Source organism: Scyliorhinus canicula, chromosome 12 (assembly GCF_902713615.1).
Source record: "Scyliorhinus canicula chromosome 12, sScyCan1.1, whole genome shotgun sequence".
NCBI lineage: Eukaryota > Metazoa > Chordata > Chondrichthyes > Carcharhiniformes > Scyliorhinidae > Scyliorhinus > Scyliorhinus canicula.
This window is the reverse complement of record NC_052157.1, coordinates 68,317,703-68,332,169: the sequence shown is the minus strand read 5'-3', so window position 1 is coordinate 68,332,169 and position 14,467 is coordinate 68,317,703. Positions and strand designations below refer to the sequence as shown.

Genomic DNA, 14,467 nt, shown 5'->3' with positions numbered 1-14,467 from the left:
GTGTTTGAGTGCGTGTTGCTCATGTGTGCCTGAGGGAGTGCATGAAAGTAGTGTGTGGGTGTTTGTGAGGGAGCGTTTGAGGGTGTGTGTCTCCATGCATGCATGAGTGAGTGTGAGTGAGTGTTTGCGTGTCAGTATGTGTGTGTGTATGTTTGTGTGTATATGCATGTATATGTGTAAGTATTTGTGAGTGTGTGATTGAGTGCGTGTGAGTGTGAGTGAGTGTGAGTGTGTGTGCGAGTGAATGGAGTGTGTGCTTGACTGTGTGTGACTGTCGATCTGTGTGTGTGTGAGATTGAGTGCGGGTGCATGAGATTGAGTGTGGATCTATGTGTGTGGATTCAGTTTGTGGATCCTTGTGTGTGTGGATCTGTGTATGTGAATCTGTGTGTGTGTGTGGATGTGTGTGGTTTGGCATATGTGAACCTGTGTGTGTGTATCTGTGTGTGTGAATCTCTGTGTGTGTATGGATTTGTGTGTGTATGTGTATCTGTGCGTGTGTGTGGATCTGTGTGTGTGGATGTGTATGTGAGTGCATGTTTGATGAACCATCAATTGAACAAGAGACGAGTTGCTGTACAAAAGTAGGCTTTAATAAGCTAGATGTTAGCCCTGCGGTCGACTACAGTAAATGGACGACCGCCGGGCGTGCTGGGTATTTATACCTTTCCCTGGAGGCGGGGTTAACTCAGCCTCTCGACCAATCGGGGAGCCGTCACATGACTGGTCTCAACTAATCGGTCGAGAGGCACATGACCGACCAGGGCCAATGGTAAGCCGGTGTTCTGCACCAAATGCAGGCAGCTATGTTAATCATACCACCACATTCACCCCTTGCGGAGAAAGATGCCGGGGGGGGGGGGAGGGGTGGGTATCAACGAGAGCTGGGGGGGGGGGGGGGGGGAGAACTAGTGGTATGAGTAGTAGCCAGAGAAGGGAAAAAAAGGGTTTGGCTTCCCACTGGCTCAGACATTTAACAATAGTGCATATTGTCCATACAAGGTCCATGGTGTTGTTGAAAATTAAATAGACTCGATCAGCCTTTTCGTTGCCCGTGATGTCCTGGTAGACCGCCGCAGTGGAGCTGGTGACGCTGGTTCAGCCGATGGTGCTGGTTCCGCTGATGTCCTGGAGTCCGGGAGCGATGGTCCTTGAATTGTCTCCGTCACCCGGGCTGGTGGTGGAGACACCATGGATGGGGAAGGGGCGGCCTGGGTGGGGCGCTGGGGGAAGAAAAACAGGAGGGGGGGGTCTGTAGTGAAGGGGGGGAAGGCCGCATGCCGGCGGGTGCCAGGTCCCGGAGGGAGACCGTGTCCTGCTGACCGTCGGGGTACTCCATGTACGCGTACTGCAGGTTAGCGTGGAGTAACTGGACTTGTTCCACCAACGGGTCGGACTTGTGCACCCGCACATGCTTCCGGAGCAAGATGGGTCCGGGGGCGGCCAGCCACGTCGGGAGAGGGGATCCGGAGGACGACTTCTTGGGGAAAACAAGAAGACGTTCATGAGGTGTCTGATTAGTTGTGGTACAGAGGAGTGAGCGGATAGAATGTAGAGCATCGGGGATAACCTCTTGCCATCGGGAAATAGGGAGATCTCTGGACCGGAAGGCCAGTAGTATGGTCTTCCAAATGGTACCATTCTCCCGCTCGACCTGTCCGTTACCCCGAGGGTTATAGCTGGTCGTCCTGCTAGAGGCAATTCCCCTGTTGAGCAGGCATTGACGCAGCTCGTCGCTCATAAATGAGGACCCCCCGATCGCTATGTATGTATGTGGGGTAGCCGAACAGGGAGAAGATGGAGAGGAGGGCCTTAATGACGGTCAATGTGGTCAAGTCGGGGCAGGGAATGGAGAAGGGGAAGCGGGAGTATTCGTCGATTACCGCCAGGAAGTAAATGTTGCGGTTGCTAGAGGGAAGGGGCCCCTTGAAGTCAATGCTGAGACGTTCGAAGGGGCGGGATGCTTTGATCAGATGTGCGCGCTCGGGACAGTAGAAGTGCGGTTTGCACTCTGCGCAGATGTGGCAGTCACGGGTTACTGTCCTGACGTCCTCGATGGAGAAAGGCAGGTTGCGGGCCTTTATGAAATAGTAGAAACGGGTCACCCCTGGATGGCAGAGGTCCGCGTGGAGGGAGCGGAGGCGGTCTATCTGCGCGCTGGCGCAGGTACCGCGGAATAGGGCATCAGGAGGCTCATTGAGCTTCCCAGGACGATACAAGATCTCATAGTTGTATGTGGACAACTCGATCCGCCACCGTAAGATCTTGTCATTCTTAATCTTGCCCCTTTGTGCATTATCAAACATGAAGGCCACTGACCGTTGGTCTGTGAGGAGGGTAAACTTCCTGCCGGCCAAATAGTGCCTCCAATGTCGCACAGCTTCGACTATGGCCTGGGCTTCCTTTTCCACTGAGGAGTGGCAGAGTTCGGAAGCCTGGAGGGTTCTGGAGAAGAAGGCCAGGGGTCTGCCCGCTTGGTTCAGGGTGGCCGCCAGAGCTACTTCTGATGCGTCGCCCTCGACCTGGAAGGGGAGGGACTCGTCGATGGCGCGCATTGTGGCCTTTGCGATGTCCGCTTTGATGCGGCTAAAGGCCTAGCAGGCCTCTGTCGACGGCGGGAAGGCCGTGGTCTGAATGAGGGGACGGGCCTTGTCGACGTAATTGGGAACCCATTGGGCGTAGTAAGCAAAGAAACCCAGGCAGCGTTTGAGGGATTTGAGGGTATTGGGGAGAGGGAGTTCCATCAGGGGGCGCATGCATTCAGGGTCGGGGCCTATCACTCCGTTACGCACTACGTAGCCGAGGATGGCTAGACGGTCGGTGCTAAACACGCACTTATCCTTATTGTATGTGAGGTTAAGGAGTTTTGCGGTTTGGAGAAATTTCCGGAGGTTGGTGTCATGGTCCTGCTGGTCGTGGCCGCAGATGGTGACATTATCGAGGTACGGGAATGTAGCCCGTAATCCGTACTTGTCGACCATTCGGTCCATCTCCCGTTGGAAGACCGAGACCCAATTTGTGACACCGAATGGAACCCTAAGGAAGTGGTAGAGGCGCCCATCTGCCTCAAACGCCGTGTACTTGCGGTCACTCGCGCGGATGGGGAGCTGGTGATAGGCGGACTTGAGGTCCACAGTGGAGAAGACTTTGTATTTCGCAATCTCGTTTACCATGGCGGAAATACGGGGGAGAGGATACGCATCCAGTTGCGTAAACCGGTTGATGGGCTGGCTATAGTCGATGACCATCCGGTTTTTCTCCCCAGTCTGGACCACCAGCACTTGGGCTCGCCAGGGACTGTTGCTGGCCTCAATGACTCCTTCCTTCAGCAACCTCTGGACCTCGGACCTGATGAAGGACCGGTCCTGGGCGCTGTACCGTCTGCTCCGGGTCACAACGGGTTTTCAATCGGGGTTGAGATTAGCAAACAAGGAGGGGGGGTCCACTTTGAGGGACGCGAGGCTGCAGACAGTGAGGGGGGGTATAGGGCCGCCGAATTGGAAGGTCAAGCTCTGCAGGTTGCACTGGAAGTCCAGTCCTAGGAGTGCCGGTGCGCAAATGTCAGGGAGGACAAGGAGTTTGAAATTTTTTAAAACCTTCCCTTGGACCGTGAGGTCCGCGATGCAGCACCCGGTGATGCGGACGGAGAGTGAACCTGAGGCTAACCCTATTTTGTGTTTTAAAGGATGGACGGGGAGCGCGCAGCGTCTTACCGTGGCAGGGTGAACGAAGCTTTCCGTGCTCCCGGAGTCCAGCAGGCAGCCCATCTCGTGGACGTTGAGGTGGATCAGCGTCGTTGTTTTGGCGAGCGTGCGTGGCCGTGACTGATCGAGTTGAATAGCCACGAGCCGTGGATAAGAACCATCGTCGTAGTCGTCATTGGCCGAGTAGGTGCTGGCAGAACCTTGCATGCCAGTCCAGGATGGCGGCGCCCAGGACCCGCACGTGGAGTCGGGGCCCCAAGATGGCGGCGCCCAGGACCCGCACGTGGAGTCGGCGCCCCAAGGTGGTGGCGCCCAGGACCCGCACGTGGAGTCGGCGCCCCAAGGTGGCGGCGCCCAGGACCCGCACGTGGAGTCGGCGCCCCAAGGTGGTGGCGCCCAGGACCCGCATGTGGCGTTCGGGGCCCAAGATGGCGGCGCCAGCAGGGCTCTCGTGGTTGCTGGGGGCGGGGTTAGCGGTGCCGGCGGGCCGAACGGAGCGGCTGAGAGCGGGGGCAGAGAGGCACGCAGGCCAGGCGCAGGGGCCCGGGGGGCGGGGTGGGGGAGAGATTTGCGCGGTGCGCTGGAAAGGCCCGGAAGGGCCCGGAGGAGAGGGGGAGGCGCGCAGGCCGGGCACAGGGGCCCGGGGGCGGGGGTAGAGAGATTGGCGCGGTGTGCTGGAAGGGCCGGCAAGGGCCCAGAGGGGGGGATTTGGCCTGGCTGACCGTTGAAAAGTGGCCCTTCTTCCTGCAGCTCTTACAGAGGGCAGAGCGGGCCGGGCAGCGTGGGCGAGGGTTTGTAGCGAACCGACAGAAATAGCAGCGGGGCCCCGCGGACTTGTCGGGGCATCCCGCGGCGCAGGCCTGAGGTGGGTCGGGAGCGGCGGATGGTGGTGGGGAAGCATGCCAAGAGGCCCAGTGTGCTGCAGCACGGCTGGGGACATAGGCGCGGGCGTTTAAATTGGCGACCTCCAGGGAGGTGGAGAGAGTCCGTGCCTCAGTTAAGCTGAGGTCGTCTTTCTCCAGCATCCGCTGGTGGATAGCGGCAGACTGCATCCCAGCCACGTGAGCATCATTAATCAGAGGTTCCATGTGCTCCGTGGCTGAAATTTGGAGGCAGGAGCAATTCCTCCCCAGGACAGCGAGTGCCTGGTAAAAATCGTCTAATGACTCACCGGGGAACTGTTGTCTGGTAGCCAGCAGATGTTAGGCGAATACTCTGTTTACCGGTTTAAGAAACTGTCCTTTCAGCTGATCCATGGCCGCATCGTAATCTTTTTCCTCCGCAATCATCGCGTAGGCAGCCATGCCCACACTGGAGTGGAGGATATGAAGCTTCTGTGCCATGGTGGGGGGGCTGTTTGCAGACGCCAGGTATCCATCGAAACATGCCAGCCAATGTTTAAAGATTTCTGAAGCGTTCTGAGTTTGCGGGCTGATGCGGAGGCATTCGGGCTTGATCCGGAGCTCCATCTTCAAAATTCTAGCTTATTAAATTGATGACTCATCACTTGAACGCGAGACTAGTTGCTGTACAAAAGTAGGCTTTAATAAGCTAGATGTTAGCCCAGCGGTCGACTACAGTAAATGGACGATTTATACCTCGCCCTGGAGGCGGGGTTAACTCAGCCTCTCGACCAATCGGTGAGCCGTCACATGACTTGTCTCAACCAATCGGTCGAGATGCACATGATCGACCTGGGCCAATGGTAAGCCGGTGTTCTGCACCAATGGCAGGCAGCTATGTTAATCATACCACCACATTCACCCCTTGCGGAGAAAGAAGCCGGGGGGGGGGGGTATCAACAAGAGCTTGGGGGGGGGGGGGGAGAACTGGTGGTATGAGTAGTAGCCAGAGAAGGGAAAAAAAGGGTTTGGCTTCCCACTGGCCCAGACATTTAATAGTCATACATATTGTCCATACAAGGTCCATGGTGTTGTTGAAAATTAAATAGACTCGATCAGCCTTTTCGTTGCCCGTGACGTCCTGGCAGACCGCCACAGTGGAGTTGGTGATGCTGGTTCAGCCGATGGTGGTTGGTCCGCTGATGTCCTGGAATCCGAGAGCGATGGTCCTTGAACTGTCTCCGTCACCCGGGCTGGTGGTGGAGACACCATGGATGGGGAACGGGTGGCCTGGGTGGGGTGCTGGGGGAAGAAAAACAGGAGGGGGGGGTCTGTGGTGAAGGGGGGAAAGTGAGTGTGGGTCCAGGGTGTGAGAGAGTGGATGGGGTCCAGGGTGTGAACGTATGTGAGACGGTGAGAGAGAATGTGTGTGAGTGAGTGTGTGCATGCTTGTGTGAATGAGGATGTGCGACATTGCATTTGTGCGGTTGCGTTTGGTCTCCGTGTTGAGTGACCGGCAGTTAAGACTCTAATCTATAACCGGTGTGTTCTGTTCCCCAGACTGTGCAACCAGAATCGCCGATGCTTACCGCTGGCCTGGATCCTGCTCCACCAGCTGTCCCACCGAGGACAGACCTGCTTCAGTCTCGGAGCAACACATCCCCCGGCATCAGCAATCTGAGCACGAGGGTGAGCACTCTGCTGTCCGGCCTCCGTCCCCCTGATCTCTGGACCCCCTCTGATCCCCAGTGATTGACCCCTTCAACATTTCGACCTGGCCCCCGATGTGTAACATCCTGACCCCTGTGACAAGCCCCCCCCCCCCAATCATTTTCACACTTGCCGTCACAACTAACTTCTGGTCTCGACTACTGCCAGCAGCCTCATACAGCCCAAACCCCTATAATCCTCCAACATCCACCCTCCCCACATGTGGACGTGAATCAGCAACCAGTGTGTGTGGGCATGATGTGGAGATGTCGCCGTTGGACTGGGGTGAGCCCAGTAGGACGTCTGACAACACCAGGTTATAGTCCAACATGTTTGTTTAAACACTAGCTTTCGGAGCACTGCTCCTTCCTTAGTGTGTGTGGGGCAGGGGAAGGTGATGGGGGAGGGGCGGACTGGGGGTAGCCTCCTGAGGTGCTATCATTCAGGACATGCCAGGAACTGCCTTTCAGTTCTCCCCCTGCTTCTTGTGATGGGGCTCAAGTGTGATGCCTGGAAGGATCAAATATCAGAGACATTGGGCGCGATTCTCCGCTCCCCACTCCGGGTGGGAGAATCGCGGGAGGGCCGGGCGATTCATGCCACGCCGCCCTGGCACCCCCCGCAATTCTCCCACCCCCCCGCTCGGAGAATCGCCGCTCGCCGCTTTTCATGGCGGCCGGCGATTCTCCGGCGAGGATGTGCCGAGCGGCCTGACGTTCCAGACCGGCTCACACCTGGTCGCTGCTGTCGTGAACATGGCGGCAAAGTTTTGTTTGTGGCTTGTGGGGGGCGGAGAGGGGAGTGAGCACCACGGCCGTGCAAGGGATTGGCCCGCGATCGGTGCCCACCGATCATCGGGCCGGCGTCTCCAAGAGACGCACTCTTTCCCCTCCGCCGCCCGGCAAGATCAAGCTGCCACGTCTTGCGGGGCAGCGGAGGGGAAGACGGCAACCGCGCATGCGCGGGTTGGAGCTGGCCAACCTGCGCATGCGCGGCTGACGTCACTTAGGCGCCACTGTCGCGTCATTCTCAGCGCGCCGCCTTGACGTCAAGGCCCGGCGGCCGAAATTTACGGAGCACCGTTCCTAGCCCCCTGGGGGGGAGGGGGTTGAATAGGGTGCGAGGAACGACCTCCGAGGCCGTCGTGAATCTCGGCCTTCCCGATGCCACGCGGGAGCGGAGAATTCCGCCCATTACCTACCAGGGATAGCACAGGGGGGGCATGAGGCTACCAGCCTTCGTTCCTCTCCCTGGGGAACATTGCAAGGTTGAAGGTGAGAGGGAGGGAGGTGAGGAGAGGTTTCTCGGGTTGCTGGAGGATCAGGGATCATTAAACTGCTCCTACCCTTTCCTGTCTTGCAGCCCAAGACGTCGGCAATTCCTCCCCTGCCCGAGCGACCCATCAGCGTAGTCCTACTGGACTGGATGAAGAACCGGCCTCTCCCTGGCCTCCCCATGAAACAGACTGGGGGCTCCGGCACAACAAGGGGGCCTCCGCCACCCATTCCAGACCGGGTAAACAATCAGAGGCAATGCGAGGGGAAACTAACAGCGATGGACGTCATCCTCAGCCGGAAGGGAGCAGAGAGGCGGCTCACCAGCTCGGTAGGTCATGGCATGGAGCTGTACAATCATGGGAGTGCTACACTGTTGGAAGCTCAGTGCTGAGGGTCTGCTGCACTGTCAGAGGGTCAGTACTGAGGGTCTGCTGCACTGTCAGAGGGTCAGTTCTGAGGGAGTGCTGCACTGTCAGAGGGTCAGTACGGAGGGAGTGCTGTACTGTCGGAAGCTCCGTTCTGAGGGACTGCTGCACTGTCAGAGGGTCAGTACTGAGGGAGTGCTGCACTGTCAGAGAGTAAGTGCTGAGGGAGTGCTGCACTGTCAGGCGGTCAGTACTGAGGGAGTGCTGCACTGTCAGAGAGTAAGTGCTGAGGGATGTTTCACTGTCAGAGGGTCAGTACTGAGGGAGTGCTGCACTGTCAGAGGGTCAGTACTGAGGGAGTGCTGCACTGTCAGAGGGTCAGTACTGAGGGAGTGCTGCACTATCAGAGGGTCAGTATTGAGGGAGTGCTGCACTGTCAGAGGGTCAGTACTGAGGGACTGCTGCACTGTCAGAGGATCAGTACGGAGGGAGTGCTGCACTATCAGAGGGTCAGTATTGAGGGAGTGCTGCACTGTCAGAGGGTCAGCACTGAGGGAGTGCAACACTGTTGGAGGATCAGTGTTGAGGGAGTGCTGCACTGTCAGTGGGTCAGTACTGAGGGAGTGCTGCACTGTCAGAGGGTCAGTACTGAGGGAGTGCTGCACTGTCAGAGGGTCAGTACTGAGGGAATGCTGCACTGTCAGAGAGTAAGTGCTGAGGGATGCTTCACTGTCAGAGGGTCAGTACTGAGGGGGTGCTGCATTGTCAGAGGGTCAGTACTGAGGGAATGCTGCACTGTCAGAGAGTAAGTACTGAGGGATGCTGCACTGTCAGAGGGTCAGTACTGAGGGAGTGCTGCACTGTCAGAGGGTCAGTACTGAGGGATGCTGCACTGTCAGAGGGTCAGTACTGAGGGAGCGCTGCTCTGCCAGAGGGTCAGTACTGAGGGAGCGCTGGACTGTCAGAGGGTCAGTACTGAGGGAGTGCTGCACTGTCAGAGGGTCAGTACTGAGGGAGCGCTGCACTGTCAGAGGGTCAGTATTGAGAGAGCCCTGGACTGTCAGAGGGACAACATGGAGGAGAGCTGCACTGCAGAAGGGTCAGTACTGACAGAGTGCGGCATTGTCAGGGGGTCAGTACTGAGGGAGTGCTGCACTGTCAGAGGGTCAGTACTGAGGGAGTGCTCCACTGTCAGAGGGTCAGTACTGAGGTAGTGCTGCACTGTCAGAGGGTCAGTACTGAGGGAGTGCCTCACTGTCAGAGGGTCAGTACTGAGAGAGTGCTGCACTGTCAGAGGGTCAGTACTGAGGGAGTGCTGCACTGTCAGAGGGTCAGTACTGAGGTAGTCCTGCACTGTCAGAGAGTCAGTACTGGGACTTCCGGTGGTGGCCATGGAGGAGCAGGTCTCACATTTGATAGCTCCCGCCTGTGACGGACTTTTGGACCTTTTTCCCTCTTTTTTCTGGATTTTATGGGATATACCTGTGAACAGTGAGGAGAAATCACCCTCCAGTGTATGGAGAATTGGACCAAAAGTGGCCGTGTGAGACGACAATGTCCTACAAGGGAGACGGAAGCAGAGCTGGTAATGTGGGAAAGGATGGCGGAGAGCAAGGGCTGTGGGAAGCAGGCATAGTGGTCGACAGAGCAGCTAGTGAAGTTTTTCGAGGATTGCTTCGCCAAGCTGAAGAAGGACACGCTGGACCCGATTAAGGCTTCGATTGATCAATTGGTTCAGAATCAGGAAACCCACAGGAGAGCGATCCAGGATGTGGAACAATATTGTCCGATCATGAGGAGTATGTAACCATGTTGGAAAGCAAGGTGGGGATGATAAACGACCGCCAGAAAAGAATGCAGGAGAAGCTGGAGGACCTGGAGAATAGGTCCAGGAGGCAGAATCTCAGAATTGTTGGCCTCCCTGAAGGCAGCGAGGGATCTGATGCGAGGGCTTATGTGACGGACATGTTGGAGAGGTTGATGGGGGCTGGGGCGTTCCCTCGGCCCCTGGAATTGGACTTAGCGCACAGAGCCCTCGCGAAGAAGCCCAGAGTGAACGAGCCGCCAAGGCCCATGGTGGTACATTTTCCCCGTTACATGGACAAGGAACACGTTTTGCGGTGGTCCAAGAAAGAACAGAGCAGTAAGTGGGAGAACTGTGAGTTGTGCATCTATCAGGACCTGGGAGCGGATATGGCCAAGAAGTGAGCTGGGTTCAATCGGGCAAAAACGACCCTCTTTAAGAAGGGGGTGAAGTTCGGGATGCTGTACCCAGCCCGTCTGTGGGTCACACATGAGGAACGGGACTTCTACTTTTTTCAAGAAATGAAGCTGGAGGCGTATTAAAAGACACTGAAGCCTTGAATAAGTACTGTGGCGACGATTTGTGGTGCTGGATTGTATACATTTAAGTAGCTCTATATGAAATAATGGGCTGTGTGGATGGTTAAAAGTTGCTTTGTCTTGCAGGGACCTTGTTGTTGGGGGGGGGGGGGGGGGTGGGCTTTGAATTTGGTTCTGATTTTTGGGTGACTATTTTTCTAAAGTGACTGTTTCTTCACTGTTTGTTCTGTTTGTTTACTGGGGAATGTGATGCTTTTAAAATGTTTATTCATGTGTGGGGAGTGTGGTGGTATGATTAGCATAGCTGCCTGCCATTGGTGCAGAACACCGGCTCACCATTGGCCCTGGTCGGTCATGTGCCTCTCGACCGATTGGTTGAGACCAGTCATGTGACGGCTCCCCGATTGGTCGAGAGGCTGAGTTAACCCCGCCTCCAGGGCGGTGTATAAATACCCAGCACGCCCGGCGGTCGTCCATTTACTGTAGTCGACCGCAGGGCTAACATCTAGCTTATTAAAGCCTACTTTTGTACAGCAACTCGTCTCGCGTTCAATTGATGGTTCATTAGGGAGAGAGGAGAGAACAATGGGGAGATAGACTGCTCGGTGCCAGGGACAAGAGCTACCAAGTCAGCATGGGTCAGGTGACTCCTGGAAGCGCAGTGTGGGGTGAGCAGGTGTTAAGATGGAGCTTGATTGGGGGGGGGGGGGGGTTGGGTTTCTAGTGTTGTTGCTAAGGGGGGGAGGGAGGGGAGTAGCTGCTTTGCTGACATGGGAGGTACTGTTAATAAGGGACAAATGGGAGGTCGGGAACGGCGACTGCCCGAGTGGGGACACGAGGAAGCAGAGGGCGCGAGCTCGAGGCTGGCCTAAAAAGGGTGATGGCTAGTCGGCGGGGGGTTGGGGGGGTGGTTGGAAGCCCCTCATCCAGGCTGATCACATGGAACGTGAGAAGACTCAATGGACCAGTCAAGAGGGCTCGCGTGTTCGTGCATTTGAGGGAGCTGAAGGTGGAAGTGGCAATGCTACAAGAGGCACACCTAAAGGTTACAGACCAGACAAGATTGAGAAAGGGGTGGGTCAGCCAAGTGTTCCACTCAAGGGAGGACTCAAAGACCAGAGGGGTTAGCGATCTTGATCAGCAAACGAGTGGCATTCGAGGCAGGGAGAATCATGTCAGACAAGGGAGGTAGGCACATAATGGTGCGTTGGAAGCTGGAGGGGATGCGAGTGGTACTTGTGAACTTATATGCTCCGAATTGGGATGACGTGGAATTTATGAGGCGGGTGTTAGGTAAGATCCCAGACTTAGGGTCACATAACCTGATCATGGGAGGAGTCTTTAATACAGTCATTGATCTGGAATTGGACCGGTCAAAACCCCGGACTGGGAGGAGGCCGGCTGCAGCAAAGGAATTGAAGGGTTTTATGGAACAGATGGGAGGAGTAGACCCATTGAGTTTTGCACAGCCGGGCTGAAGGAGATTTCCTTTTTTTCACATGTCCACAAGGTATACTCTCGCATCGACTTTTTTGTTATGAGCAGTGCGCTAATATCGAAGGTGGTGGATATTGAGTACTCGGCAATTGCAGTGTTGGATCATGCCCCACACTGGGTGGATCTATGGATTAGTGTGGAGAGAGGGCAACGCCCGCTGTGGAGACTGGATGAGGGGTTGTTAGCGGATGAAGCGTTCTGCGGACAGGTTAACAAGTCCATCCAGAACTACCTGGAAACAAATGATGCGGGGGAGGTCTCTGCAGCGACGGTCTGGGAAGCTTTGAATGCAGTAGTCAGAGGGGAATTAATCTCGATACAGGCCCACAGAGAAAAGGTGGAATGGGCTGAGAGGGATAGGTTAGTGGAGAAGATACTCCGGGTGGACAGGAGATACTCGGAGGCCCAGGACGCGAGGCTACTGAGGGAGCGACGGAGGTTACAGGCGGAGTTTGGACTGTTGACCACAGGGAAAGCAGTGGAACAGTTGAGGAAGGCAAGGGGGGTGATCTATGAGTACGGGGAAAAGGCAAGCAGAATGTTGGCGCACCAGCTCAGGAAAAGAGAGGCGGCCAGGGAGATGTGGTGATCCTCGCCTGAGTCACCAGGGGGCAGCGCGGGGATACCCATAAAAGGAACGCCGAAGGCCCGCCTCCGCCACTTGGAACCGGAGGGGTTGGAGTGGCAAGAGGTGCAAGAAGCTGGAGGGTGCTAGTCTGTTTGGGGCCTAGTTGCAGAACATTGAAGAGCAGCCTTTTATCAAGTGTAATCTGTAATTTATTGTGGGACACAATAAATCATCCTTAACCTAAAGACGACTTCGAGCATTCTTTCAAGAAGCATAACATGGTACCAGGAGTGGGGTTCTCTGAACAGAGGGAACCAGCGCTACCAGCAAGACAAAGAAAGACAAAGACAGCAGACAAAGAAGAAGCACCAGCAACAGGCAGGCCACCAGACTTTGCAGCCTCTCAACTTCAGACGACTTTCTGCAACAATGGAACACACGGTACTTCCAGCGCCAATGAGAGCTACAGGTAATTTAAATTATAATTGGAAAATGTTCAAACAACAATTTGAAATGTACTTGTTAGCTCAGGACTTACATACAGCCACCGATGGAAAGAAAATTGCACTTTTAATCACATCGTGTGGCCAGCAACTGGTAGACACATATAACTCGTTCACATATGCGGATACTGAAGACAAAACTAAGTTTCAAGTGATAATGGCAAAATTGGATGAACACTATAAGTCTCAATCCAATGAAATCATTGAAAGATTCACCCTCCGTCACAGACTCCAAAAACAAGGGAGACTATCACCCACTTGGTCACAGAGTTACGCTTGCTGGCACAAGGCTGCAACTTTGGTGATTTAACAAACTCACTCATCAGAGATCAGCTAATCTATGGTCTTGCTGACAAAAAACTAAGAGACTCACTATTACTGCAAAACGATTTAACACTAAAAACTACCATAGAAAAAATGCTTGTTACAGGAGCAGAAAATGCAGCAGGTACAGGAGCTATTTGAAAAACATTCCTTACAAAACATCCACCACGAGGACGATATAAAGATGGTGAATTCCCTCACAGGTCGTCTCTTCCGTTTTCCAGGCCGTCTCTTCCGTTCTCTGGCCCGTCTGCGCATGCGCACCGTCCTGAAAGACGCGATCCCGGAAGTGATCGGTCCGCGCATGCGCACTACTCGCAATACCGGCCCTGGTCTGAAAACCGCAATGCGCATGCGCGAACGCAGCATACGCATGACGTCATGACGTGTCATTACTGCGGCTCCTCCCACTTAAAAGGGCAATGTCCTGCCCAAGGAAAAAGGTGCAGAAAGTGTTCAAAAATGAATCACTTTGCCTCCCAATGTCAATCCACAGCTAAATTTCACTCGTCCACTCAACGGCATGGCAACCTGAAAGTCCGCACGGTTGATGTCACGAACACTCAGGCTCCCGGCGACAATTTTTCCGACCATGAAGAATTCAACTCCTGGGAGCACACGTACAGCATTGGCATTATTAATGCCACAGCGGGACCACAGGAGCTGACGACACAACCTCGACACGTGCATGCCATCAACTCTGCAAGTGAATGGACTGCCACGGTGCACGTACAGGACTTCCCCATCACGTTCAAACTGGACACGGGAGCCTCAGCAAACTTGCTAACGAGCAAAGATCTCGCATCGGTCCCAGGGACGCACGAGGTGTTACCTGCAGCATGCAAGCTCACTGACTACAACGGCAACCCGATCATCTCCAAGGGATCCTGCCACCTACAAGTTGCCAACAAAACTGTCGTAACAGGCCTACGCTTTGAGATTGTGGAAGACAACAGGTCCTCGCTGCTCGGCGCTCAAGCCTGCAAGGATTTGCAGCTCATTCAGCGGATTTTCATGCACACGGCTGCATCATCACGCATTTACGAGGACATACAGCTGCTACTCACCGACTACCCCGACGTTTTCTCGGGCATGGGTACACTGCCCTACACGTACAGAATCTTGCTCAAAGAGACAGCCATACCGGTTGTTCATGCCCCACGGAGGGTCCCGGCTCCATTGCGGGACAAGCTAAAAGCCGAACTTCAGCGTCTCCAGACTCAAGGCGTCATCTCAAGAGTCACACAGCCGACCGACTGGGTCAGCTCGCTGGTGTGCGTCAAGAAGCCGTCTGGTGAACTTCGGATCTGTCTAGATCCCAAAGACCTGAATAA

At 55.2% G+C, this 14,467-nt stretch overlaps 1 protein-coding gene across 5 annotated transcripts in view; it reads left to right on the top strand.

The window, feature by feature from the left end:
- The window catches only part of LOC119974787 (E3 ubiquitin-protein ligase CBL-like), a 103,758-nt gene that overhangs the window by 71,079 nt on the left and 18,212 nt on the right, over positions 1 to 14,467 (top strand). For 4 of the 5 annotated variants that reach the window (XM_038814038.1, XM_038814039.1, XM_038814037.1 and 1 more), the window contains exons 9-10: positions 6,107 to 6,235; positions 7,619 to 7,861. In XM_038814038.1, the coding sequence (XP_038669966.1) occupies positions 6,107 to 6,235; positions 7,619 to 7,861 (372 nt within the window). The remainder of the gene's footprint in view (positions 1 to 6,106; positions 6,236 to 7,618; positions 7,862 to 14,467) is intronic. The other variant, XM_038814041.1, reaches the window with a different exon arrangement.